The sequence below is a fragment of the Aotus nancymaae genome, unplaced genomic scaffold (genome assembly GCF_030222135.1).
Source record: "Aotus nancymaae isolate 86718 unplaced genomic scaffold, 86718_ANA_hifiasm-v0.15.2.pri h1tg000079l, whole genome shotgun sequence".
Lineage (NCBI taxonomy): Eukaryota > Metazoa > Chordata > Mammalia > Primates > Aotidae > Aotus > Aotus nancymaae.
In genome coordinates, this window is record NW_026988494.1 from 21760066 (window position 1) to 21784817 (window position 24752).

The 24752-nt window shown below is 47.1% G+C and overlaps 1 protein-coding gene across 1 annotated transcript in view; it reads right to left on the reverse strand.

Moving 5' to 3' along the window:
- LOXL2 (lysyl oxidase like 2) overlaps positions 1-24752 on the reverse strand; it is a 93038-nt gene that overhangs the window by 54598 nt on the left and 13688 nt on the right. The window contains exons 2-3 of the mRNA XM_021665141.2: positions 14001-14435; positions 5731-5906 (exon numbers count right to left, since the gene is read on the reverse strand). Of these exons, the coding sequence (XP_021520816.1) occupies positions 5731-5906; positions 14001-14355 (531 nt within the window). The 5' untranslated portion in view covers positions 14356-14435. The remainder of the gene's footprint in view (positions 1-5730; positions 5907-14000; positions 14436-24752) is intronic.

Genomic DNA, 24752 nt, shown 5'->3' on the forward strand with positions numbered 1-24752 from the left:
AAGACATGAGAAAGCATTCACTGACATTTTGTTCCCGGCCACTTGAATTTGCCCCTTCCAAACTGGGGGAAGTCGAGGGAGGGCTTTAACTCTCACACTTTGATATGAAGAGTGAAAAGTCCACACCTGGTTTCAAGATCAAGGCCATCAGGGGCTGGAGAAAAGACAAAGAGAGACCCCAAGCACACGATACACACGCTGGCTGGCAGGCACCTCCTCTCACTCTCTGTGTTCTCACACACACGTGATGCCTGTGTGCACTGTCAATATCCAGCTGGTAGGCTATGTGGGACGAGCGCATTTCCCCAGACACTGAGTAACAAGGGTCTTAAAACTGGGCAATCACTTAACCCCACTTACTTCCCCATGTAGGCATCTGACCACAATATTCCTGGCAAGAGGTTGTCCAGTTCATGCTTGAATTCCTCCTCCAGCGATGAGGAGCTCACCTAACTTAGGGTACAGCTGTCTACTGCAGGAATTCCACTGAGCTGAGATCTATTTCCCATCACACTCCTCTTCACCTTGGCTCTGGAAGTTGGAATATATTCTTTTTTTTTTTTTTTTTTTTTTTGAAACAAGAGTTTTGCTCTTGTTGCCCAGGCACCATCTCGGCTCACTGCAACCTCGGCTTCCTGGGTTCAACCTCAGCCTCCCAAGTAGCTGGGATTACAGGTGCCCACCACCACACCCAGCTAATTTTGTATTTTTAGTAGAGATGGGGGTTTCACCATGTTAGCCAGGCTGGTCTTGAACTCCTGACCTCATATGATTTGCCTGCCTCGGCCTCCCAAAGTGCTGGGATTACAGATGTGAGTCATGGTGCCCGGTCAGGAGCTGGAATATATTCTAAATATTCTTGTGCATGGTAGTAGTTCAAGTATTTGAAGAGAACCATCTCTCCCTGTATCTCTTCTCTTGACAACTTCAGTTCCTTGTGGTATGGTTTCCGGGTTTGTCTCCATCCTGTTGGCCTTTCCTCTGATGGACATCTGGATCCAGAACTGAACCCTGCAGTCAGTGATTGGTCCAAAAGGCAAAGAGCTTAGGGAACTAATTCTTCTATCAGTAAAGCAGTTGATATTCACTTTTTTATTTTAGCAGCCCTGTCACACTCTTGGCTGATACTGAGCTTTTAGTCAACCACTGCCCCCTCAGAGATTTGTTCTTTTGTTTTTTTGAGACAGGGTCTCACTCTGTCACCTAGGCTGAAGTGCACTACTCACTGCGCCCTTCACCTCTTAGGGTCAATCGATCCTCCCACCTCAGCCTCCCAGATAGCTGGGACCACAGGAATGTGCCACCATGCCAGGTTAACTTTTTTAATTTGGTAGAGACATGGTCTCGCCATATTACCCAGTCTGGTCTCAAACTCCTGGGCTCAAGCAATCTGTCCACCTCTGTCTCCCAAAGTACTCGGATTACAGGTGTCAGCCACCACACCAGGCCTTTAAAAAAAACAAAATCAATGATTTTTTAGTTATTTTCCCTAAAGTCTGCACTCCTGTGGCTGTGTTTTTCTCCATGAACTTTGATATAGGACCTTCTATTCATCCCTAATATGTTACAGCTTGGGCCTATTATTTCAACGTACAGCAGTTTTTCTGAAAGTTCATTCCATAATTTTATACTCTAGCAATCTCTCCTAGTTTTGTATCTCCCATAGATTTTATCAGTATGCCTTTTAATTGCCACAAACATTCCTGATACATGATGGGGAGGACGGAGCAGAGCCCGAGGGCTCACCATCAGAGACCATCTACTCTGTTTATACACAAATTAGTCAGCAGTTCACCCTGGGTATCATTAGTCAGTGTGTTCATGACTTCACCCAAATGCATGTCCACCAAAGCTGTGTCTCTTCTTCTTGTCCACAAAAATTTAATAGAGGGCATTTCTTCAGCTGAGAGGAACGATCCTATTACTTCAGCTACTGACACAGGCTGGTCCAGGAGGTATTTTGGAGAAATGTCTCAGCATCCCACAAATATCCCACGTAGGTGGTCTAGGTGGTTCTCTACCCATCAGGCCAGCACTGCCAGTAAGCACGAGCCTCAGCCACAAAGCCCGGGATACGAGAATCTTCTGGCAACTCACAGAGGTTCTCCCCAGACACCCTGAGGTGTAGACTCTTTCATGACCTATTTTCAGCGGGTACCAAAGGGAAGTTGCAGGGAACTGATCATCAATCAAAGTTCCCTCAGTCTCTGTGGTTGGGCCAGAAAGCTCCCCTCTGGCTCCCGGTCACTAGACTGATCTCTCTGACAGCAAGAGGGAGCCCTTCTAGGAAAATGCAGAGCGTGGAAAGCTGTGGATGTCACCTGGCCCTTTAAGCCAGACATCTCCACAGGCTGCCTGCTCTGCGTTTCTGGAGATTCGACAGGGCCCATGCTCCTTGCCTTGGAAGGATGCCCAGCTTTCTCCAAGGTACACATCTTGTCTTGCAGAGACGGAGTGAACTTTCATTGATGATCAGTCCCCTGCAACTTCTTCCCTTCGGTACCCACTGAAAGTAGGTCATGGAAGGGCCTAGACCTCAGGGTGTCTGGGGAGAACCTCTGTGAGCTGGGCTAAGGTTCTAAGGGCTGGAGGACAAGGGCCATGTTTTCTTTCCCTACTGGTGCCCCAAACCAGCAGGTACCCAACAAAGGCCCAGAATAAAGGTAGGGGCTAAGCTTTCCCATCATGGAATCTCAGCCCATCCGGAATAAGAAAGTTCTCTCTAACATGATTTTTTTTTAGTCTTTTCTATGCTTATTCCACCCCATGAAGGTTCTGCTTTTGATATGATCCATTTTGTTTCTTCCTGGAAATGCTAAGCATTGGAACTGGCCCTCAGTAGGTATTCAACAAACATTTATCTAATGACGTGCCACTCAAGAGTCCTTTTTCCAAAATCAAATTTTTTTTTGTAATGGTAGACAAGCCTTCTCATGTTCTCCATACAAAACTCACTGATGTTTTGGCCTGTCTTCCTTCTTTTTTATTCAAACCATCAATGACTTTCTTATGCCAAGAAGGTGGGTCTTCACTGGACACTCCAAGTGGATTACCCTGAGGTTCTAGGTTGAACAGAGGCCCATCCAAGATGTTACGAATCAGCTCATGGTCCTAGCAGGCAGGGCAAGCTGTGAAGAAATGACTTGCGTCCATGTGCTTCTCACTGCTGTTGAGTTTAATGTTTCAACCTGGGAGATTCTCCACCTAAGGAGTAACAATTTCTGGTTTGCATTTCAGGGCAGATGAAAATTTGGGAGGTGGAGATGTTGTTCCCATTAGGTATGTAGAATTTATCTATTGGATACGATGATGAATAAGATAGAGCCCCTGCCCTCTGGGAGCTTCCAATCTCATGGGAGAGATAAGATACATTTAAGTGGGGCTAATTATTGTCCATGAAGTTATAAGGAATGGAGATGGAAAATTTTGTGAAACTGGGTTGGACAAGCCCACCCTTGAGATCATCAACTTCATGGCAAAGAAAGCAAAGCTGTCGGCCAGGCATGGTGGCTCGCGCCTCTAATTCTAGCACTTTGGGAGGCTGAGGTGAGAGGATCACGAGGTCAGGAGTTCAAGACCAGCCTGACCAACATGGTGAAACCCCATCTCTACTAACAATACAAAAACCAGCTGGGCATGGTGGTGAGTGCCTGTAATCTCAGCTACTCGGGAGACTGAGGCAGGAGAATCGCGTGAATCCGGGAGGCAGAGGTTGCGGTGAGCCAAGATTGCCATCGTACTCCAGTCTGGGTGACAAAGTGAGACTCTGTCTCCAAAAAAAAAAAAAAAAAAAACAAGAGAAAGCAAAGCTGTCATCAGTGACCGGAACACGAAGACTGAAGAAAGTACATCAACTCCATCACAATCTCTCTATTTATCTCCAATAAAATAGCAGCGTTTGCCAGGTGTCGACCAGCAGTCTCCTCCTTGCAGCTGAGAGAAGCCTGGAAATCCTTTTCCATGCTATAATGCAGGCTTGGACAAATTCCTAGCACACTTGGGAACATACATGGAGAGAGCAGGACTGTGTGAGTCATGACAATAAAGACCACAGTCTTAGGGAACTTCCTCTGAGGCCCAAATAGGGCAATCTCATCACCTTTCTTCTGCATTAGTGCTGGGGTCAACTGGAGGCTGAAGCACAGCAAAGGTTCCTTGGCCTGGATTTGGGGCAGATCCCACAATCCCTTGGGGGTCATGTCCAACATGTTCCTTGAGGAAAGGAGTGTTAACTACCAACTCCTCCTGTCCTAAGCCCCATAAATGTTGCCCTTAAGAGTAATGTAGGCCGGGTGTAGTAACTCATACCTGTAATCCCAGCACTCTGGGAGGCCGAGCCAGGCGGATCACCTGAGACTGGGAGTTCGAGACCAGCCTGATCAACATGGAGAAACCCCGTCTTCATGAAAAATACAAAAATTAGCTGGGCATGGTGACGCACTCCTGTAATCCCAGCTACAGGCTGAGGCAGGAGAATCACTTGAACCCAGGAAGCAGAGGTTGCAATGAGCTGAGATTGCGCCATTGCAATCCAGCCTGGGCAACAAGAGTAAAATTCCATCTCAAAAAAAAAAAGAAGAATGTAGTAAGTGTGTGTTAATTTAATTGTTTGGGTAAAGAATTTGCTGGAAAGCTAACCCTGAAATTTAGCCATAAATGTAGAAAGGTCATAAGCCCTGTTGACCATTTTCAAAAGCTGAAATGGTCATTCTGGCAACATCAGAATCATCTGGGGCCGCTTAAAGAAAAATAACCTGGTCCCATAGCAGGAGATTCTCAGTCAGCAGGTCAGTGGGGAGGCCCCAGTACCTGCATTTGTGAAGTGATTCCAATCCTCAGCTACACTGGCCAGCGGTAGCCAGCTTCCAAGATGGCCCCAGCCATCCTACCTTGTGCCACCCCTTGTGCAATCTCCTCCCACACTCTACCAGGGTTAGTCCGTGTGATCCACAGAATACAGCAGAAAAGACGGCGTATCACTTCCAAGACTAGGTTATGAAACATGACTTCCGTGTTGTGCTTTCTCTCACTCTCCTTGCCTCATTCACTCCGAAGGAAGACAACTACCATGTCCCGAGGCCACTCAGGCAGCCTATGGAGGGGCCACATAGAGACCAACAGAGGGCTGCAGTCTACAGCTAGCAAGAAACCACAGCCTGCCAACAACCATAGGACCTCGCATGGGAGGGGACCTTCCAGAACCCATTGACAGCCTGAATGCAACACCATGAGACACCCTGAGCAGAATCAAGTAGCTAAGCCGCTCTTCAATTCCGGATTCTCAGAAACTGGGCGAGATAATAGACACATTGTTTTAAGCTGCAAAATCTGGGGGCCATTCGTTATGCAGCAATTGATAACGAATACATTTTCCCACCCAAAGGGCAAGCTCCTGAACATGGCACAGCAGGTGTGTCATGCCCATCTTTCCAGCTTTAGTTCACTCTACTCCCAGATGCACTCCACCTGAGATCATGCTCTGCTTATCCCAGCCCAACCTTCACACCTCTGTGCCTCTGCCCAGCCTGTTCCTCGTGCCTGGGAATGCCTTTCCCCATGGATGGGATTCCCTTCTCCAGAAATCCTTCCCTAAACTGCCCTTGCATCTAATCCCATTGGGTTAGGTAACTCCTTCTGCTCACACACACTTCTTGAAATCCATACGGAAAAAGCAAGTTGCATGGAGGAATAATGTTTGCGTGAAGCGGACATCAAGAGCACATGACTTGCCTCTATCTGGTTGATCAACGAATTGTCAAATTTGAACCCAGGAATCCTTTTGTCACTGCACACCACACCGACGTCCTCCGTGTGCTTGCAGTCGGTGACGCCCCAGCCATTGGAGGAGCACGCTGCAAGTGTCGCCTCCTTGCCAGTACAGTGGAGATTGTCCAACCAGATGGGCCCTGAAGGAGGCAGAGGAGAGAAACCAAGCGCTGCATCAATGCAGGTCTGAGACTTTGTGGGGCAACAGTGTCTTATATGGAAAGAGAATTTTTCTCTAATTTTGGCAGCTGTGTGTGGCCATCACTTAATTTTTATTATTTTACGATACCGTACACAGCTCTAGACCACCTGGATCCCCATACCACAGGAAGCAGCTGATGTGATCTGGGGATGTGGTGGGTTAACATGATTAGGACAGAAACTAGATTTAAGCCCAGAAGTCGCACGGGATCGTGGAAAGAGTGGGGCTTGGGGTACCAAGCTGGGTTTGAGTTCTCGTTCAGCCACTTGGCTGTAGGATCTTGGTCAAGGGCCCTTTCGCTTGTCAGTAAAGCAGAGCTAACAATGACACTTCAGCTGCACAGCTGCGTGCAGATGAGAGACACTATGAAGCACGTGCCTAGTTTACTGCTGGCCACGGTAGCTGAAAAATAGTGATGATGATGACGTTTCAGTGACACTGATTATAGCACTAGCCAGTCTCACTTTCTATCTGTAGCAGAGGCTGAACTTGGACCCCTCAGGGAAAAACTAAACTCTCTTGCCGCTGAAGGTATAAGGTTTTCTTCTTTTTTTTTTGTGAGACGGAGTCTTGCTCTGTCACCAGACTGGAGTGCAGTGGTGTGACCTCAGCTCACTGCAACCTCCACCTCTGGGATTCAAGCAATTCCCCTGCCTCAGCCTCTCAAGTAGCTGGGACTACAGGCATGCACCACCATATCCGGCTAATCTTCATATTTTTAGTAAACACAAGGTTTCACCATGTTGGCCAGGATAGACTCAATCTCCTGACCTCATGATCCGCCCACCTCGGCCTCCCAAAGCGCTGGGATTACAGGTGTGAGCCACTGCGCCCAGCCGGTTTGAGGTTTTTAAGGCATTTTCACATGTAGCATCTCCTTGGTCTTCCTATACCAAGGGGTCGAGGTGACATGATTATCCCACCGCCCCTTGAGCCCAGAAGCCTGGGCCGTGACTTCCCGTCCAGTGCTCTTCTCACTTCCCAATGTTTCCCATCACTGACTCAGAGACAGCCCAGCCAGACTGGCCCACAGAGCCACCTCGTCATGTTCCAGAGGCTGTCATGGGACCGTGCTTACTTTTTTTTTTCTTTTTAATCTCATTTGCACTAAATAGAGAATTCAGCGTGCAAAGTGCTGGAGGGTGAACCACAGTGAAACACCACCTCACACCCTTAGGATGGCCACTATCAAAAAAACAGAAACCAGCAGTGCTGGCGAGGATGTGGAAATTAGAACCCATGCGCACTGCTGATGGGAATGCAAAATGGTGCAGCTGCTATAGAAAACAGCATGGTGAGCCAGACGTGGTGGCTCACGCCTGTAATCCCAGCACTTTTGGGAGACCGAGGCGGGTGGATCACCTGAAGTCAGGAGTTCGAGACCAACCTGACCAACATGCTAAAACCCTGTCTGTACTAAAAGTACAAAAATTAGCCAGGTATGGTGGTGCATGCCTGTAATTCCAGCTACTCAGGAGGCTGAGGCAGGAGAATCACTTGAACCCAGGAGGCAGAGGTTGTAGTGAGCTGAGATCATGCCACTGCACTTCAGTTGTGGACCTCATCTCACTCTGGCTGGGTGACAAAGTGGGATGAAATGAAGGAAAGGAAAGGGAAGGAGAAAGGAGAGAGGAGAGAGGAGAGGAGGGGAGGGGAGGGGAGGGGAAAGGAAAGGTGTTTCCTTAAAAAATTAAAAATAAAAAATTACCATATGATCCAACAAAAGAATTGAAAACAGAGTTCCTAAGAGATATTAGCACCCCTGTGTTTATAACAGCATTATTCAAAATAGCCACGAGGTGGAAGCAACGCAAGTGTCCATCAACAAAATGTGGTCTATCCATACAATGGAATATTAGCCTTTAAAAAGAAGAAAACGCTGAAACCTGCTGCAATATGGATGATTCATAAAGACATTATGCTGAGTGAAATAAGCCAGTCCCAAAAGACAAATCTTATATGGGGTATCTAGAGGAGTCAAATTGACTGAAACAGAAAGTAGAATGGTGGCTGCCAGGGCCTGGCATGAGAAAGAAATGAGGAGGGTTGTTTAATCGGTACAGAGTTTCAGTTTTGCAAGATGGAAAAGTCCTGGAGATGACGGTGATGATGGCTGCACCGCGATGTGGACATATGTAACATTACTGAACTGTACACTGAAAAATGTCAGTCGGGTGTGGTGGCTCACACCTGTAATTCCAGCACTTTGAGGGGCCGAGGCAGGCGGATCACAAGGTTAGGAGATCAAGCACATCATGGCTAACACGGTAAAACCTTATCTCTATTGAAAATACAAAAAATTAGCTGATCGAGGTGGTGTGCACCTGTAGTCCCAGCTACTTGGGAGGCTGAGGCTGAGAATCGCTTGAACCCAGGAGGCGCAGGTTGCAGTGAGCCAAGATCACGCCACTGCACTCTAGCCTGGGCGACAGCACAAGACTCTGTCTCAAAAAAAAAAAAAAATGTTTAAGGCTGGGCTGGGTGTAGCAGTTCATGTGTGTAATCTCAACACTTTGGGAGGCCAAGGTGGGAGGATTACTTGAGTTCAGGAGTTTGAGGCCAGCTGGATAACATAGTGAGACCTCATCGCTACTAAAAACCAAAACATTTAGCTGGGCATGGTGGTGCATGCCTGAAATCCCAACTATTCAGGAGGCCGAGATGGGAGAATTGCTTGAGCCCAGAAGGCTGAGGCTGCAGTGAGCTGTGATTGTGCCATTGCACTCCAGCCTGGGTGACTGTGAGACCCTTTCTTCAAAGAAAAAATAGTTAAGGTGGCAAATTTTATGTGATGCATGTTTTGCCACAATTAAAAATAAAAATTTTATAAAGTGCTAGAGGGTTTTCAAATAGTGATTTTTTAAAGTGCCACTGCAAAATGAAAGAAAACTAAACGAAACCTCTCATTTTTCTCACAGCTCCTTTTAGGAGTCTACAGAGTAGCAGCCAGAGACAAACAAACCTGAGTTCAAGTTCCATCTGCCACATACTGGGCCACTGTATAATGTGGTCAACGGCTTCAATGCCTGCTTCGCATTTCTAGAGCCAAAATAATGATGCTGAGTAAACAGGTTGCCATGGAGACTTGATGAGGTAACGTATGTGCCTGGTACACTTTCAACCTCCCTTTCCCCTTCCTTCTTCCAGTCAGTCAGAAAAGCAATGAATTCTACTGCTTCCATGATGCAAGAGAAAAACAAATAAAAACATTCCTATTGGAGAGATGAGAAAACCAAGGAGAGAAACAGAGGCTCTTCAAGGTGGAGAAGGACCCCGGGGCCACTCTCCTGACATACAGGCCCCGCTAAAACGTGTCTGCTGTCATGGCTGCTGGACAGGACTCAAATGAGAGCACTTCAGATCCACCGTGGAAACAAAGGGCTTATTGAAAACATCTGGCCTGAGGTTTTCCAACTGGCTTCTCAATTTGGCCTGGTTTCCAAGCAGTCAAGCTCCGCTGAAACATACACTCCCTAATCAATTGCCGTCTCAACAACAAACCGATGTTTGTCTTGCTAAGTATTAGCAACAGAAAAGACCCCTCCACATTCTAAGCGGAACATTCTGTTGCAGAGCTGTCCAAGTGTCAGAGATGGTGAAAAGCAGTGGCACCCTATTCTATGTGCAGTGAGAGAAACCCCCCTCGCTAAGGACCTGGAAATCGACCAGTGCATCATCAAAGGAACTGAGAAGAGCTGCAAACCAGAGACCCTATGGAGCCTGCCCCAAAGAGCTTCTCTCTTATGAACCTTGCAAAGATCCCCAACAATCTTCCATGGACCCCTTCCTCATATGCTTGGTCAGTTTCTACTTAGAAGGCAGATATGTTAATTTGTACTTAGCCCAAGACAGTACACCATGCATGGTATACTTGTTTGGCCTCATTTCATGACAACACTTTTCGTGTTGGTTTTTTTGAGACAGTGTCTCACTCTGCTGCCCAGGCTGGAGTGCAGTGGTGCAATCAAAGCTCACTGAAACCTCCACCTCCTAGGTTCAAGTGATTCTCCCACCTCAGCCTTCCAAGTAGCTGGGACCACAGGCGCATACCACCACGACCGGCTAATTTTTGTATTGTTTTGGTAGAGACAGGGCTTCACCATGTTAGCCAGGCTGATCTCGAACTCCTGACCTCAAGTGATCCACTTGCCTCAGCCTCCCAGAGTGCTGGGATTACAGGCATAAACCACTGAACAGGGCCCCTCTTTTTTTTCTCTATATACTTAGTGCTCATTAACTAGACTACTCTGACTCCAGTGCAACCAGCTTCTGGGTCAGCCTTCTGGAAAGCAAGGTGGTTCTAGGCACAGTTCAGATGACTCCTCAGAGCTGCCAAGAGAACCGTGTCCTTGGGACGCAAGATGAGAGTCGAAACTTTGGACAGAAGAAAGCCATTCAATCCAAAGCCAAATTTTATCTTATTCTTTTCCTTCCAATGCCTCTCCCGATGAAAGAAGAGATATATACACAAGTTAACAGATCATTAGGAAGATAAAAATCGTAAATGAAATTCAGCTGGAATGCGAGAGCCCAGGGCAATGGAAATTATTCAAGTTAGAATCTGTGGGGTCGAGACCAGGTGCGGTGGGTCAGCTTGCAATTCCAGCACTTTGGGAGGCTGGGAGTTTGGGAGGCTGGGTGGTTGGATCACTTGAGGCCAGGAGTTTGAGACCAGCCTGGCCAACATGGCAAAACCCCGTCTCTACTAAAAATACAAAAAAAAAAAAAAAAAAAAAAAAAAAAAATTCAGCTGGGCCTGGTTGCACCCACCTATAATCCCAGCTACTTGGGAGGCTGAGATAGGAGGATCACTTGAACCCTGGAGGCGGAGATTGCAGTGAGCCGATATTCTACCACTGCACTCCAGCCTGGGTGATAAAGCAAGACTCTGTCTCAAAAGAAAAAAAAAAGAAAAGGAAAGAAAAATATCTGTGGGGTCACAAGGTGGTTATCGCTGGCTTCATCGCTCTGGTTTAAAGAATAAGGGATGTGAACGGGAATAGGCTCAGCCTCCTGGTTCTGAAGACAGGGCAAGGAGAGCAACCACCTTAGCTTCCACTTGCTATACCCTGACCAGGGGTTGGGAAACAAGACAGCTGCTCCCTCCAGAACTCCCTAAAAGGCCCCATGGTTTGCCTGAGCTCAGAGATGCTTTAGGAGAACCATCTGTGGACAGGCCGGGCTGGAAAACCCAGGACGTCCCTGGTGCCCTCCCTGCTTGCATTACTCTTAGCCTGAACTCCAGGGGAGCTTGAGGAGTCCTGGAGGGGAAGCCTGACCTGCATGTTGAGCCCCTCCGGAGCAAGCCCTGGGCGTTGGCCACGTTCTGTGTTCACTATACCTAGAACTGTTTCTGCCAACTGTTTTTCCTATTCTGCCAAATCACAATGAATCGATCAGCTAATATTCACTGAGTGCCCACCATGTACCCAGGGATAAAGATCTGGATTGATGCTAGTGAAATTCGAATACATTTAAATGTAAAAGGTCTCTCATGTCATAAACCAAGTGCCACCTCACATAAGCAGCTTAACTTGTAAAACCTGGAACACAAGACAGTGTTCTTTTTTTTTTAAGCATCTGTTTCTTCCTGTCCTCTCTTTGACATTATTTCTTTTACAATCCTTGATGGTTTCCATGTCCACCAAGATGACCTTTCCAGTACTCCTGGTCTCTTCATTAATACTCCTCCTCTCTCAGGGACTGTCCTCCATCCTGCTCCAGCTGCTGCCCTATGGTCAAAGCTCAGTTCTCTCATTTGCAGAGACTGCACCCTTTCATCTCCATTTCACTCCTGCTCTGCAACCACAGCTCCTTCCATCTTTTAGTAAACTTCTTGTATCTCCATCTGAACAGAGACCCACAATCCGTTGATCACAGCGGCTATGCACAATGCAACTTCTCCATGTATTACCACCCTCCTTACCTCCACAGTCTCCACGGACCCTGATTTTAACTGTTTCCTTTCCTATTCCCTCCACTCCTTGGAACTTTTCACTCTTCATCATCCTTGGATGGCCAAGTCCCACCTTGGTAAAAACCTGCCCCTACTACCCCATACCTGCTCCTGACAGGGAAAAACCACAACCCCCTTGTCTGACGGCAGGTTAAGTTTGAAATTTACGTTGAAATAAAATTGTCACTGGAAAAACACCTAGTCATTGAAAACCATACTGACCAACCAGTATGGCTGGTCACTTACTGTGCCTCTCGTCAAAAATAATGAGCATGGGAAAGCCTGGAACAGAAAACATGAATCTGAGGTTACCCGTGATCGCTCGGCCAGCCGGATAAACAGAGATGGGGAAATATCAGACATTTGTCTAAAGAAAACAGGAAGTGGGCTCTAAAGCTTGGCATTTGCTAACTTCACTGCTGTGGCTCTCATCGCTGCTAGGGAGCCCAGAGGGAGCTGCAGAGAACATTCTACCCTATGCTGTCTCCTAAGTGAGTCACCGCAACAGGAAATGTTCATTTGCATGGAGGTGAGATGTGTTTGAGATGGGAGTTCCTTTCTCCTGTAATTTCTAGAATAACGGAAATAAAAGTTGGAAGGAAGAATAACAGTTATCAATTTCAATGACTCCCAAACCTGTCACTTTGCAGGTTGCCAAAAGTGACAGAATCCTGGGCTCCAGCCCAGACCTTTTAAACCAGTTTATGGGGAGGCTGAGGGCTTCAATATTCTGTATTTGGAGCTCCCTTGGGCGATTCTTATGCAGTCAGCGTGGCATTAACCCTTTAGTCCAGGACAGGAGTGTGGGCATCTCTGTTTTAGTCCAGCAGCCAGACCTGCGCTGAGCCTGGGTTGCAGCTCACCCCAAGTGGTCAGGGGTAGGAGCGTCCTGTGCCCGGCTGACCCAGAGATGGGAAGCTCTTAGAGCCTGGAAAATTTTTTAAAAAGAAACAATGCCCTTCACTCTTATGTCTTTCCTATGTGGGAACATACACTGCCAGGGTTTCAGGATTTCTTAGAGAGCCCAACTTCCAGATGGGGAAAAACGAGGCTGGAGAAGGTACGTGTCTTCCTACAAAGTGTGGTGTCAGAGGTCAGCACAGACTCATCTCTAGGTTCAGGACTTCAAACTTGTCCTGCCGCAAAGCTCTTAAAACATTTTTTTTTCTTTTGAGACAGAGTCTAACTCTGTCACCCAGGCTGGAGTTCAGTGCTGCGATCTTGGCTCACTGCAGCCTCTACCTCCCAGGTTCAAGCGATTCTTGTGCCTCAGCCTCCTGAGTGGCTGGGATTACAGACGCTGGCCATTAATTTCTGTATTTTTAGTAGAGATAGGGTTTCATCATATTGGCCAGGATGGTCTCGAACTCCTAACCTCAAGTGATCAGTCCGCCTCAGCCTCCTAAAGTGCTGGGATTACAGGTGTGAGCCACCATACCCAGCCAGCTCTTAAACCAATTTTTAAAAATCAAGTAATAAATTTGAACCTCCCAAGGGAGGAAAGACTAGGCTAACCAACAGTGAAAAACCCAAAACATCTCTGCTCCCATCGTGACCAAGCTCACAAGAGTAGCTTAGTGTTAAAAGATGAACTCTACATCCAGGAAGGTGGGGAGCGTCAGCGAACTCTAGCATGTGGGAGCCTTTGTGGGGAAGAGCAAGAGACTTTCCTAAGAGGGAACGATTTGGAGTAAAGTGCCACTCCCCTGGGCTGATGCAGCCCCCAGGCAGACCATACTGCGTGGAGGGAGGAGCACAGTGTGATTTCACCCCCACCTGGGGTCACCAACCGTTCCGGTTTTCCCAGGATATGAGACTTTCTGTGCTAAAGCCAGAAAAATCCTGGGCAAATCAGTATAGTCACTTACTGTGCCCCTCCTAAAGACCCCTTCCCTCTCGCCTTCCTGCAGGGTGCAGCCTGCGTGGGCACAGAAGGATGCCAGTCCCTAGATGGGGCGTCACCAGGAGTTTACACTTCGTAGTGCGTACAGCTTCCTCTCCCAGGCTGCCCTCAGGGAAGGCTGCTCAGGGCCTTGCCAGGTGACAGCACTCAGATCCAAAGCACAGAGCCTTTACCTTCCCCCTTGCCGTAGGAGGAGCTGGCGGTCCAGGACTTGGCCTCCACGTAGCCCAGCTCTCGGCAGACGACGTGGGCAGCGTGGATGGAGAAGTCGTCATCGCACACGGTGCCCCACTGGCCATCATAGTACACCTCCACCCGGCCCTCGCTGTGCTTCCTCTTCTGCCCGGCCAGGCGCAGCTGAATCTTGGCCACGTTGGCAGGGACCTGGGGCTGGTGATACTCAGGAGCTGGTTGCTGGAAGTACTCAGGGTAGTAGGGCCAGCTGTCATACTGTGCCAGGCTCAGGGGGGACAGGAGGGCCAGCATAGCCAGGCAGCTGCAGAGGTGGGAGCACAGAGGCCTCTCCATCCCAGTCTTCGGGCTGAGGATTCCACAAAGGGGCTCTGAGCAGCTGGGAGGGACAGGCAGGGTACAGAAGCAGCAGTTTTCTGGAAGAGAGGAGAGATGAGTTAGGTTGGGAAGATGGGGCTACAGAGACCTACAAAAAGAACCAGCAATTTCATACGCCTTGGCTTAATATGGAAAACTCATCCATTCTCGACGCCAATCTAGCCCCACTCCTACCTTCCATTTCCACCACGCAGGGCTAGCAGTTCCTACCTCCTTTACCCACTGCCTTCCCATCTCTCTGGAATGCTTTTTCCAGTAGAGTTTCTGGCAGGGAACAGATCAGACTCCAACTTAATTTGAGGAGAAAGAGAAAGGAGTGGGGGAGGGAGAGGGAGAAGGAGGGAGGGGGGAGAGAAAGAGAGAGAGAGAGAGGGAGGGAGGAAGAGAGAGAGAGAGAGAGAGAGAGAGTGTGTGTGTGTGTGTGTGTGTGTGTAGAGACAGTCTCACTCCTTCGCCAGGCTGGAAGGCTGGAGTGCAACGGCGCGATCTCGGCTCACTGCAACCTCCGCCTCCCAGGTTCAAGTGATTGCCCTGCCTCAGCCTCCCGTGTAGCTGGGACTACAGGCCCCCATCACTATGCCCAGCTAATTTTTGTACTTTTACTAGACACGGGGTTTCACAATGTTGGCCAGGATGGTCTCGATCACTTGACCTTGTGATCCGCCCACCTCGGCCTCCCAGCGTGCTGGGATTACAGGCAGGAGCCACTGCACCCCGCCTGAGGAGAGTTTTTTAAGACTACGGACATGCAGGCAGTTTTGCGGAACTAACAAAGGCTGGTGTCACACCCCAGGGCTGGCAACTCAGCAGGGGTTGCCACCCTAGGCTTGAAGGGAGCCTGGGGGTGAGAATCGGAGAGTGGCAGAGGGAGGTTTCTCTTAGGAGCTGCGCCTTCACTGGAGGGTCTCAGAGCCAACCCATGGCAATGCGGGGATACGGGAAGGGGAATAAATACTGGGCTTCCTCTCCTCCCATCTTGGAATCTTTCTAGTGCCTCCTATTAAGCAAACTGAGCCCCTTCCAACTCGGAGCCTCTGCCAAGGGAGCCCATTGAGGGAGACCGCATGGACCGGCCTCCTGGAACATGGGGGCTGGTGGAGAAGAAGGGCAGCAAGTCTGAAGGGGCAAGGGCAGGATACTCAACACACCCACCCTCTATTAAATGAATGTCTCCCCAAAGTACTACAGGAGCATTGGCTAGATGAATTCTAATTTTCCCATCAGCACTGAGGACTGCAATGCTAAATGAGCTTTAAAATCCTCAAGGTTGGCCAGGCGCGGTGGCTCACGCCTATAATCCCAGCACTTTGGGAGGCCGAGGTGGGTGGATCATGAGATCAGGAGTTCAAGACCAGCCTGGCCAGCATGGTAAAACCCTGTCTCTACTAAAAAAAAAACACAAAAATTAGCCAAGTACAGTGGCAGATGCCTGTAATCCCAGCTACTTGGGAGGCTGAGACAGGAAAGTCGCTTGAACCCGGTGGATGGAGGTTGCAGTGAGCCGAGATTGTGCCACTGCACTTCAGCCTGGGTGACGAAGTGAGAGTCCATCTCAAAAAAAAAAAATCCTCAAGGTCGTGGTCACCGTATCTGATGGAGCCTACCTCCAAGAATTCCTGAGTCAAATCATGCAGCAAGAGACCTTGTGTATCTTGGCTCTTCCGTAATTCAGAGAAAGACGGAGACTCTCTTAAAAGGGCTGCTTGTTGTCTTGTGAAGAAAGATGCAGGCACCCAAACCAGGATAAGCAGGGGAAACTCGGTGGGGGCATAAGGTATTTTATTTTAATCCTGTACAGAGGAGTAGGCTAATCATATTCCTTTGGTCATGGCACACTACCTTTGAGGAAGGACTGGATAACATTCCTGTAGTCAGAGCGGTCCAGAGCTGCCCATGGAGGGATGATCTGCCTTCAAGAGAGGCAGTTCCATGTCTGTTGGGTGACCAGCAGCACCCAGTGCCCCAAGGAGGATGCTGGGCTGGAGACATTAGAGCTTGGGGGACAGTCAGAACTGAGGATTCTGGAAAGCTTTCTGATGTCGCCAGAGAGCCAGCCATCCTCATCCTATGACTCACAAACAAGGCCGGAAAGTGATGGATGGTTACTGTGATAGCCCCTGACCAGCTACCAACACACAGCCTGACCCCCTAGTGATGTGGGTCTGAAGGGAATCCGTGTCCCAGCCACACATCAGCCCCATCAAAGCACATTTGCATCCTCAAGCTTACCTATGTCTCACAAGAACCTTGGAGAATAGAAGAGGCAGGTGTTATTAGGCTTCTTATTTTACAACAAAATCAAGAACGAGAGAGGACTGGAGATTTTACCAGAGTGGCACAGTTAGCACAAAAAAAGCCAGAACGGGTCATTCCCAACCTGCCACCCCATGTAAAAAATGTCCTGGTTCAGCCTGGATACAAAAGCCTTTATGATGTGGCACGTGCCTACCTTCCCTGCTTCCACAGTGTCTCTCTGCCCTCACTCCAGCCCTGCCCATGGCACACGTCCCATCATATCAGCCTACACCAGCTTCAGTTTTTGTTACCTAGAACATGCGCCTCCAATCCCCTCACCTCCAAATGGCACGTGGCGCAATCCCTCCTGTTCTTCACGGAGACCTTCCCAGGTCCTCCTATTGGATTGAATGTCTTTCTGATTCCCTTTGGCGTCGCGTTTTGCTTGTGCTTTACAACATTGTCATGTCTGGCTCTGCCACCGGACCCTCAGCCCCAAGGGACAGAAACCACCTCTTTGTCATTTCTGCTCAGCAACACATCTGCCTCTGGATATGGCAGGCTAGTTTGTAGTAGATAAAGCTTCCTGCCAAGAACAACTAGAAAAGGAAGGTTAAATACTAAAAACATATGTCCGAAGACACGGGAAAGCTACCGAGGCAGCAAGAACTAAAGTAGCCAAGAATCCAGAGAGATGGGAAGGGCACTGAAGTGAGGCTCACATATGTCTCTGCTTTTCCCTGGAAGACACTGGCCAGTTCTCAACAGGGTGAGAAGCTAAGCAAAGCTGCAGGCGTCTCTAGGGATGGGGGAAACCGGGGGGATTCAGAATCTGCCAAGGATGAAGGGACCTGTTCAACAGCTCTGGGCTTTCCGATGTGTTCCTGAAAAGCTGCACTCTAGAAGCTGGGGCACAGGAAGGTCTGACATTCCCATAAATGGAATCCCAGAGAAGAGGAGAGACAGGATGTGAAGATGTGCAGAGGATAAACAATGGAAGAAATAATGGCCTAGAATTTTCCAGAACTGACAAAAGATATCACGCCCACACAGTGTAATTTACAAGGAAAACCACATCTGGGCACATCAAAATCCAACTGCAGAGAATACAAGACAGGAAGAAAAAGCTTAAACACAGGGTAGAAAAGCTGCATTACCTTAGAGCAGCAGAAAGACTAACAGCTGGCCCCTCGACACAAATAAGGAAGCGAGATGTTAACAGAACAACATTTGCAAAGGGCTGAAAAAAAGCAAATTTGCCTAGAATCTGTGCCCAGTGAAGAGAATGGAGGTAAAATAAGGACACTCCAGAGAAACAAAAGAGGAGCGAATCTGTCACCAGAATGTCCACAAGACGGAAATGCTACAGGGAATTCTTCAGGCTAAAGGAAAAATCATCCCAGATGTCAGTACGGAAGCGTAGGAAGGAATGAAAGGTATGAGGTGGGAAATGATGTAGGGAAATCTAACTGAAGATCAGGTGTGTAAAATAGTAAAAATGTCTCGTGGGGTTTAAAATACATGCATTATTAAACAGGCATGGCAACCATAGCACAAAAGGCAGGAGGGCCTTAAATGGAGTTCAAGTGGTTCAAGGTTCTTGTGTTGTCTGGGAAGCAGTAAAAGTACTATTTTCAACTAGACTTTAGCAAGTCTAACAGATGCATGCTGTAATCTTTATGGGAATCATTGTAAGAACCACATACTAAAAGAAAAGTAGAACTAACAGATTAATAAGCAGGGGAAATGGTATAACTAAAAATACTTGGTTAATCCAAAATTGAAGCAATAAAACAGAGAAAAGGTAGCATAAAACAACTGTTACAAATAGGAAAAATATTAGATGGTGGCTTTAAACTCCAATACGTCAGTAATTGCATTAGATAAAATAAATACAATTAAAAGACAAAGATCATCAGAATGAATGTAACAAAACAATCCAGCTCTTTCTTTCTCTCTTTCTTTCTTTCCTTTCTTGATGGAGTCTTGATAGACTCCATGGCTAGAGTGTGCAGTGGCGTGATCTCAGCTCACTGCAACCTCCACCTCCTGGGTTCAAGCGATTCTCCTGCCTTAGCCCCCTGACTTGCTGGGATTACAGGCGCACACCACTACACCTGGCTAATTGTTGTATTTTTAGTAGAGACAAGGTTTCATCATGTTGGCCAGACTGGTCTTAAACTCCTGACCTCAAGTGATCCACCTGCCCTGGCCTCCCCAAGTGCTGGGATTACACACGTGAGCTACCACGCCCAGCCCAATCCAGCTTTTTAATTCTTACAAGAGACACGAAGGCTTAATGTAAAAGGATGGAAACAGATATTCCATGCGTACATTACCCACCGGGAAACTGGTACGAAGTCAGATAAAGCTGACCTTAAGACAAGAAACATTGCTAGAGACAAAAAGTTTACAATAATGAAAGTCAATGCACAAAGAAGATATAACTCTTCCAGATGTGTACGTCTAGCTTTAATATACATAAAAGAAATACTGATGGAACTAAAAGGAAAAAACAGACAAATTCATAATCATAACGGGAGATTTTTGCACACCTCTGTCAGTAATGGATGGAAGAAAGACACAGAAAAATTCTGGCAATGAAGATGTGAATGACATAATTACTGTACTTAACCTAATTTACAAGTTTGTATAAGCTGTACTCAGCAACTGCAGAAGGCAGCTATGCTTCAGGGACACATGGAAGATATTATGATACAACATATTCAGATATTCAGATACAATGACATTATTCAGAATATGCTGACTACAGCAGAATTCGGCTATAAACCATTAATAAAAGAACAAGTAGAAAATCCCTAAATATTTGGGAATGATGGATGAGGAAATCTATTATCATGCATCTCCATCCAGCTCACAGTACCAAACTGATTTATTCATTCAATAAGCACATTTGATGAGCTCCTATTATACTGTAGGCTCTGCTGTGAGTAGAGGTCTTTCCCATGGGGCTGACTGCCTAGCTGGAATTCACCTACAAGGCATCAATGTCCATTCATGGACTGAACTACCTGAACCAGGGGGACCTAACTTTGAATTCAGAAAGGTTTTCCTCTTCTGTGCTGCCTTTTTTTGAGAAGGGTCTTGCTACGTCACCCAGGCTGGAGTGCAGTGGTGCGATCACAGTTCAGCGCAGCCTTGACCTCCCGAGCTCAAGCAACCGTTCTACTTAGCTGCCTGTGTAGCTGGAACCACAGGCACACGCCACCATGCCTAGCTAGGTTTTTCAGTTTTTAATGTTTTAATTTATCCTCATCTTGTGGAAATTAAAGACAGAAACCCAATGAATCGCCAAAGGTCACACAGAGAAAAGAGCACATAAAAGGAAGAAAGTAAGGGCCAGGCGCAGTGGCTCATGCCTGTAATCCCAACACTTTGGGAGGCCAAGGCGGGCAGATCACTTGAGGTCAGGAGTTTGAGGCCAGCCTGAGCAGCAGACACTGCTCTCAACACTCTAGTGTTTTAATTCACTTGATGTGGTAGGCATTATTATCATTGGGAGGAAACTGAGGCACAGAGAAGTTTGATAAGTTGCCTAAGGTTGCGCTGACAGTAAGTGCAAGCCAGGATCTGAAGGCAGTGGCGGGCTGACCTGGGCTCTGTCCCCATCACGAAGCTCTACGGTCCCCCACCTGGCTCTGTCTCCCTCCCAGACCTTCCCACCCTCATCCCCCAAGGGCTTCAGACATTTCCAGAAACTCTAATCCTGTCCCAGAAAGAAATTTAAAAAAATATGTGGTCTTGCAACATTTTAAAAGGTATCTTAATCTCTGGATTTGTATATGTGTACACTGCTCCACCTATTTTCCTGGATTCTCCAATCTGTGGTAATGCTTTAGTATTCAACTCCTAAATCTTTCCCAGAACAGTGCTCCTGAATTTTTGGCCTCCTTTGTAGGGTCTTCTCCTAATTCCTCCTCTAGGGGATTGTAACTTATTAAACCCAGCTGCTTTTCTCCGTTTTTAAAAATTACTCTTAAGGTTTTTTTCATTTTTTATAGTGAAAGTTACACAAACTGTAATAAAAATCTGGAAAATGCAAACAAGTAAAAGAAAGAAAATAAGGGCCGGGCAAGGTGGCTCATGCCTGTAATACCAGCACTTTGGGAGGCCAAGGAGGGCGGCTCACTTGAGGTCAGGAGTTCAAGACCAGACATGGCAAAACCCCGTCTCTACTAAAAATACAAAAATTAGCTGGGCGTGGTGGTGAGCGCCTGTAATCCCAGCTACTTGGGAGGCTGAGGCAAGAGAACTGTTTGAACCTAGGAGTTAGAGGTTGCAGTGAGCCAAGATCGTGCCACTGCACTCCAAAGAGAAAGAGAGAGACTCTGTCTCAAAAAATATAATAAAATGTAGAAAATAACTTGCAATAACATTGTAGGGCGGGGGGTAACCATTTTCAAAACTATGTTGTAAACCTCTCCAGTCTTTTTTTTTGTACACATTTCCTTTTAAAAATTGGAATCATTTTCTACACTACTGCTTTGTAAACTGCTTTTCACACTGAACAGCATATTACAAACATTATGCCTTATGGAATATTCTTTCATAAGATTTTTATTACATAGTATTCAACCTTATGGACACATAATAATCAAGTTCCTAAATTTTTTTTTACTGCCGTAAACATTGTTGAAATGAATATCCTTGTAGCTGAAACTTGGCACAATCTTGGGATAAATTCCTAAAAGTGAAATTGCTGGGCCAAAGGGTCTGTAAAAAATCAACACTTTTGCAAAAGTATATGAACTGCCTTCCAGAAAAACTGTGCCAATTGAAACCTCTGCCAGCAGTATGTAGGTTTCCCCCAAACCTCAAAAAACTCTGGCTATGACCATGTTTTCAAACTTTCCTCCATCTGATAAGCAAAAAAAAAGGATTCTGTTTTAACAAGCTTTCTTTTTATTAGGAGGGTGGTGGAGTTTTTTTCTTCCCTTGCCCCAAACTTATTGGCCACCTGTGTTTCTTTTTTGGAGATTATGTCTTCCTGCCTGATACCCCCTTTTCTACTGAGCTTTTCCCTTGTTGCTTTGTAAGATTCACTTTTCACATTGGTCTCCTTTCAAGCTCAGGGAGGAAACACTGCCAGGCGTTCTGGGTAACAACGCTGCCTCCTGCAGGTCAGAATGGGGACAGCAAGGCTGTGCCAGCCTCCATGGGCACCAACATCCCCTCTCTCTGCTTACACTGCTCACACAGGTGGGTGTTATAGGTGAACGGGCACCTGCCTGGGCCCCCAGGCCTAGCACAGCGCCTGGTGCATGATAGGGGCTTAATTAAGATGGGTTAGATAATAACAGGGTATGCATGCATGGCTCCCAGTAGACTTCTCATTCTTGGGAAAGACAGCGGAGGGGACCAGGTGAACCACAGCCCTGCTGATGATGTGGAGAGAGGCACAATGTCATTTATAAACAGCTGAGAGCTCACAACAGCGCTGCAATGAACACAGGCAGAAGTGCTGAGATGACAGTTAGGCTGGCACAATGGGTGGGCTCCATTACACCCAGAAAACCATGTCCTCCTTTTCAGTTTTGATCTCTGTGAAGCAGACACATTCTGGCCTGTGATAAAGTGCCATCAGCGAATGAACACAGTCAAAGCAGAGGAGAAACTTGCTGACTTGATCCTGTCTCCCAAGAGGTGGGAGCCCTATCCTTGGGCTCTACAGAACCGCCGAAGTCCTGAAAGTCTTAGGTGAACAAGACTATTATCGTGAGCTGAACTGTGTCTCTCTGCCCTGCTCTGGTCAGTCTGTCTAGGACCTGAACCCCTTCCTCTCGAAACCCTGCTCCAGCATCAGTGGTCCCGATTCTGCTGCCTGGATCTCTCAAGACTGCCTGAAGATGCTCTTCTCTGGGGTGGGCCATTCTCTCTACCTGCTGTGTCTGCTGGAGGGAACGACACCCGATTAGCATGGCTGAACCCACCCCAAACACCTGCTCCCACCCTCAAATCACTGTGTTTACTCTGGGCCCTGACTTCTCCAGGACTGCTCCGCTCACACTCAGCTCATCGGACCTGGTGGTCATCTGGTACCTAACATGCCTCTCTGTAGTGGTTTTAAACAAACTCAACCCTATAACCCTATTTCAAAGGGCGAGTAGAGTAGGACCCTTGGCATTCCCCTCTTCCATTGTGTGGACCCTCTTGCCTCTCTGTGACCCTCCTCCTGGAACGTACTGGGACCACTGTTTCCCTAGAGAGGGGATATTGGGTGTCTTGGAATCAGAACATAGTGTCTGAATCCTGCCTTCCCCACTTCCTAGCTATATTAAGAGCCTCAATTGCTTCTTCCAAATATAGAAATCACCTGTGTGTGTGTGTAATGGTGGTTAAATGAAATAACGTGAAGATCCCTAGCACACAGCATCGACTCTCTCTTGTTAATTTTCTTTTTATCTTCCTTTAAATCCAGAACCTCCGATTGTGGAGTTCTGTGCTTCATATTCAATAAATATTGACCGAGTGAATAAACAAATTTATATTTAAATATTCACATCCTATCAACACTACCTTTTCCCTCTGACCTAATTACACTGGAAAGCAAGCTGACAAATTCATTCCTTGTCATTTTTCCTATTAAGACATTTAAGACGTTAAGGATAGATCAGTTATTTCTAAGGAGACAGCACTTTTACATTTTTAACAAAAAACTCCTCGATGTGAATTTCTAGATATGAATTTTACATATTGTGCAAGGCTGAAAGTAAGGACATTAGGATTTTCATGAGTGGTTAGACCTGACCCATGTCCTTCAAAACAGCTCACCTGCTTGCCTCTGAAATCACTTGTGCAGTAAAGGCAGTAGGCAAATATTGAGGTAATTTATGGGATACGAAGATCTGGGATCAGAAAATCTCACCCTAGCAGATAATCAAGGCTTCTGTCTAGACAGGAATTATGGGTTATAAGGTTGGACCTAGGAGGGGCAGAGCAAGGCACGATCACAGCCCAGCACAGCTGACTTCCAAGGCAACGTGCCAATTCAGCTGCGCACACCTGCTTGCCCTGAAGGAAATGAGCCTCTAAATACATGCTGGACATGGATGCCCCAAAGGGGCTGTCAAGACCTGAGGCAGTGAGCACTGCTGACACAGAGGGGAGAACAGGGTACCTGCAGTTACTTCTGCAGAACCAACAGGGAACAGCAATCCCTCAAGTCTCACCTCCTCCAAGAAGCCCACTCAGCTTACTTCCAACAATACCTGCAGCTGGCTCAGGAGGCTCCAGGGGTTGGAGACATTTCATTAACTAACTGAGTCAATTTCAAATTGATGTCTCAAGAAGGCAGAAGGAAGGAGTAACTTAAAAGGCTCCAGCTTTCCCAGCTCTCAGCATGGACAGTGAATTAGAACGTGTGGAAAGGCAATTTGCTCTAACCTTTGGGGGTCTGGCAATTTTATCACGCAAAGACTGGAGGGAGCAATTCCACAGCAGTTTCCCTTATCTATGAATATAAAGACTTTCCTATTCTCTGCCTGTTTGATGTATTTATTTATTTACCAATCTCTGGGCCCCCTGCTCTGTTCGAAGAGGATCACCTCTACTTTTATATAGCAACCTGGACACCACATGCGCTGGTGTTGAAGGTGGGCTTCTGTGAAAGAGAAAGTTGGATTTTTTTTTTTTTTTTTTGAGACAGAGCTTTTCACTCCTGTTGCCCAGGCTGAAGTGCAGCGGTGCAATCTCAGCTCACTGCAACCTCTGCCTCCCAGGTTCAATCAATTCTCCTGCCTCAGCCTCCCAAGTAGCTGGGATTACAGGTGCATAGCACCACACCTGGCTAACTTTTTTTTTTTGTATTTTCAGTAGAGACGGGGTTTCACCATGTTGGCCAGGCTGGTCTCAAACTCCTGACCTCAAGTGTTCCACCCGCCTTGGCCTCCCAAAGTACTGCGATTACAGGCATGAGCCACCGTGCCCAGCCAAAGTTGGATGTTTAAAAGTAAAACAAGTATATTTATTGATCATTCATCAGTATCAATCTGTTTTTGATCAGTATCAATCAGCATGTGAAAAGTACTGAGAGGTATTCACTCATTTAATCCTCCCATCCAGATGAGCACTGCCCAACAGAAACGCAATGCGAGCCACAT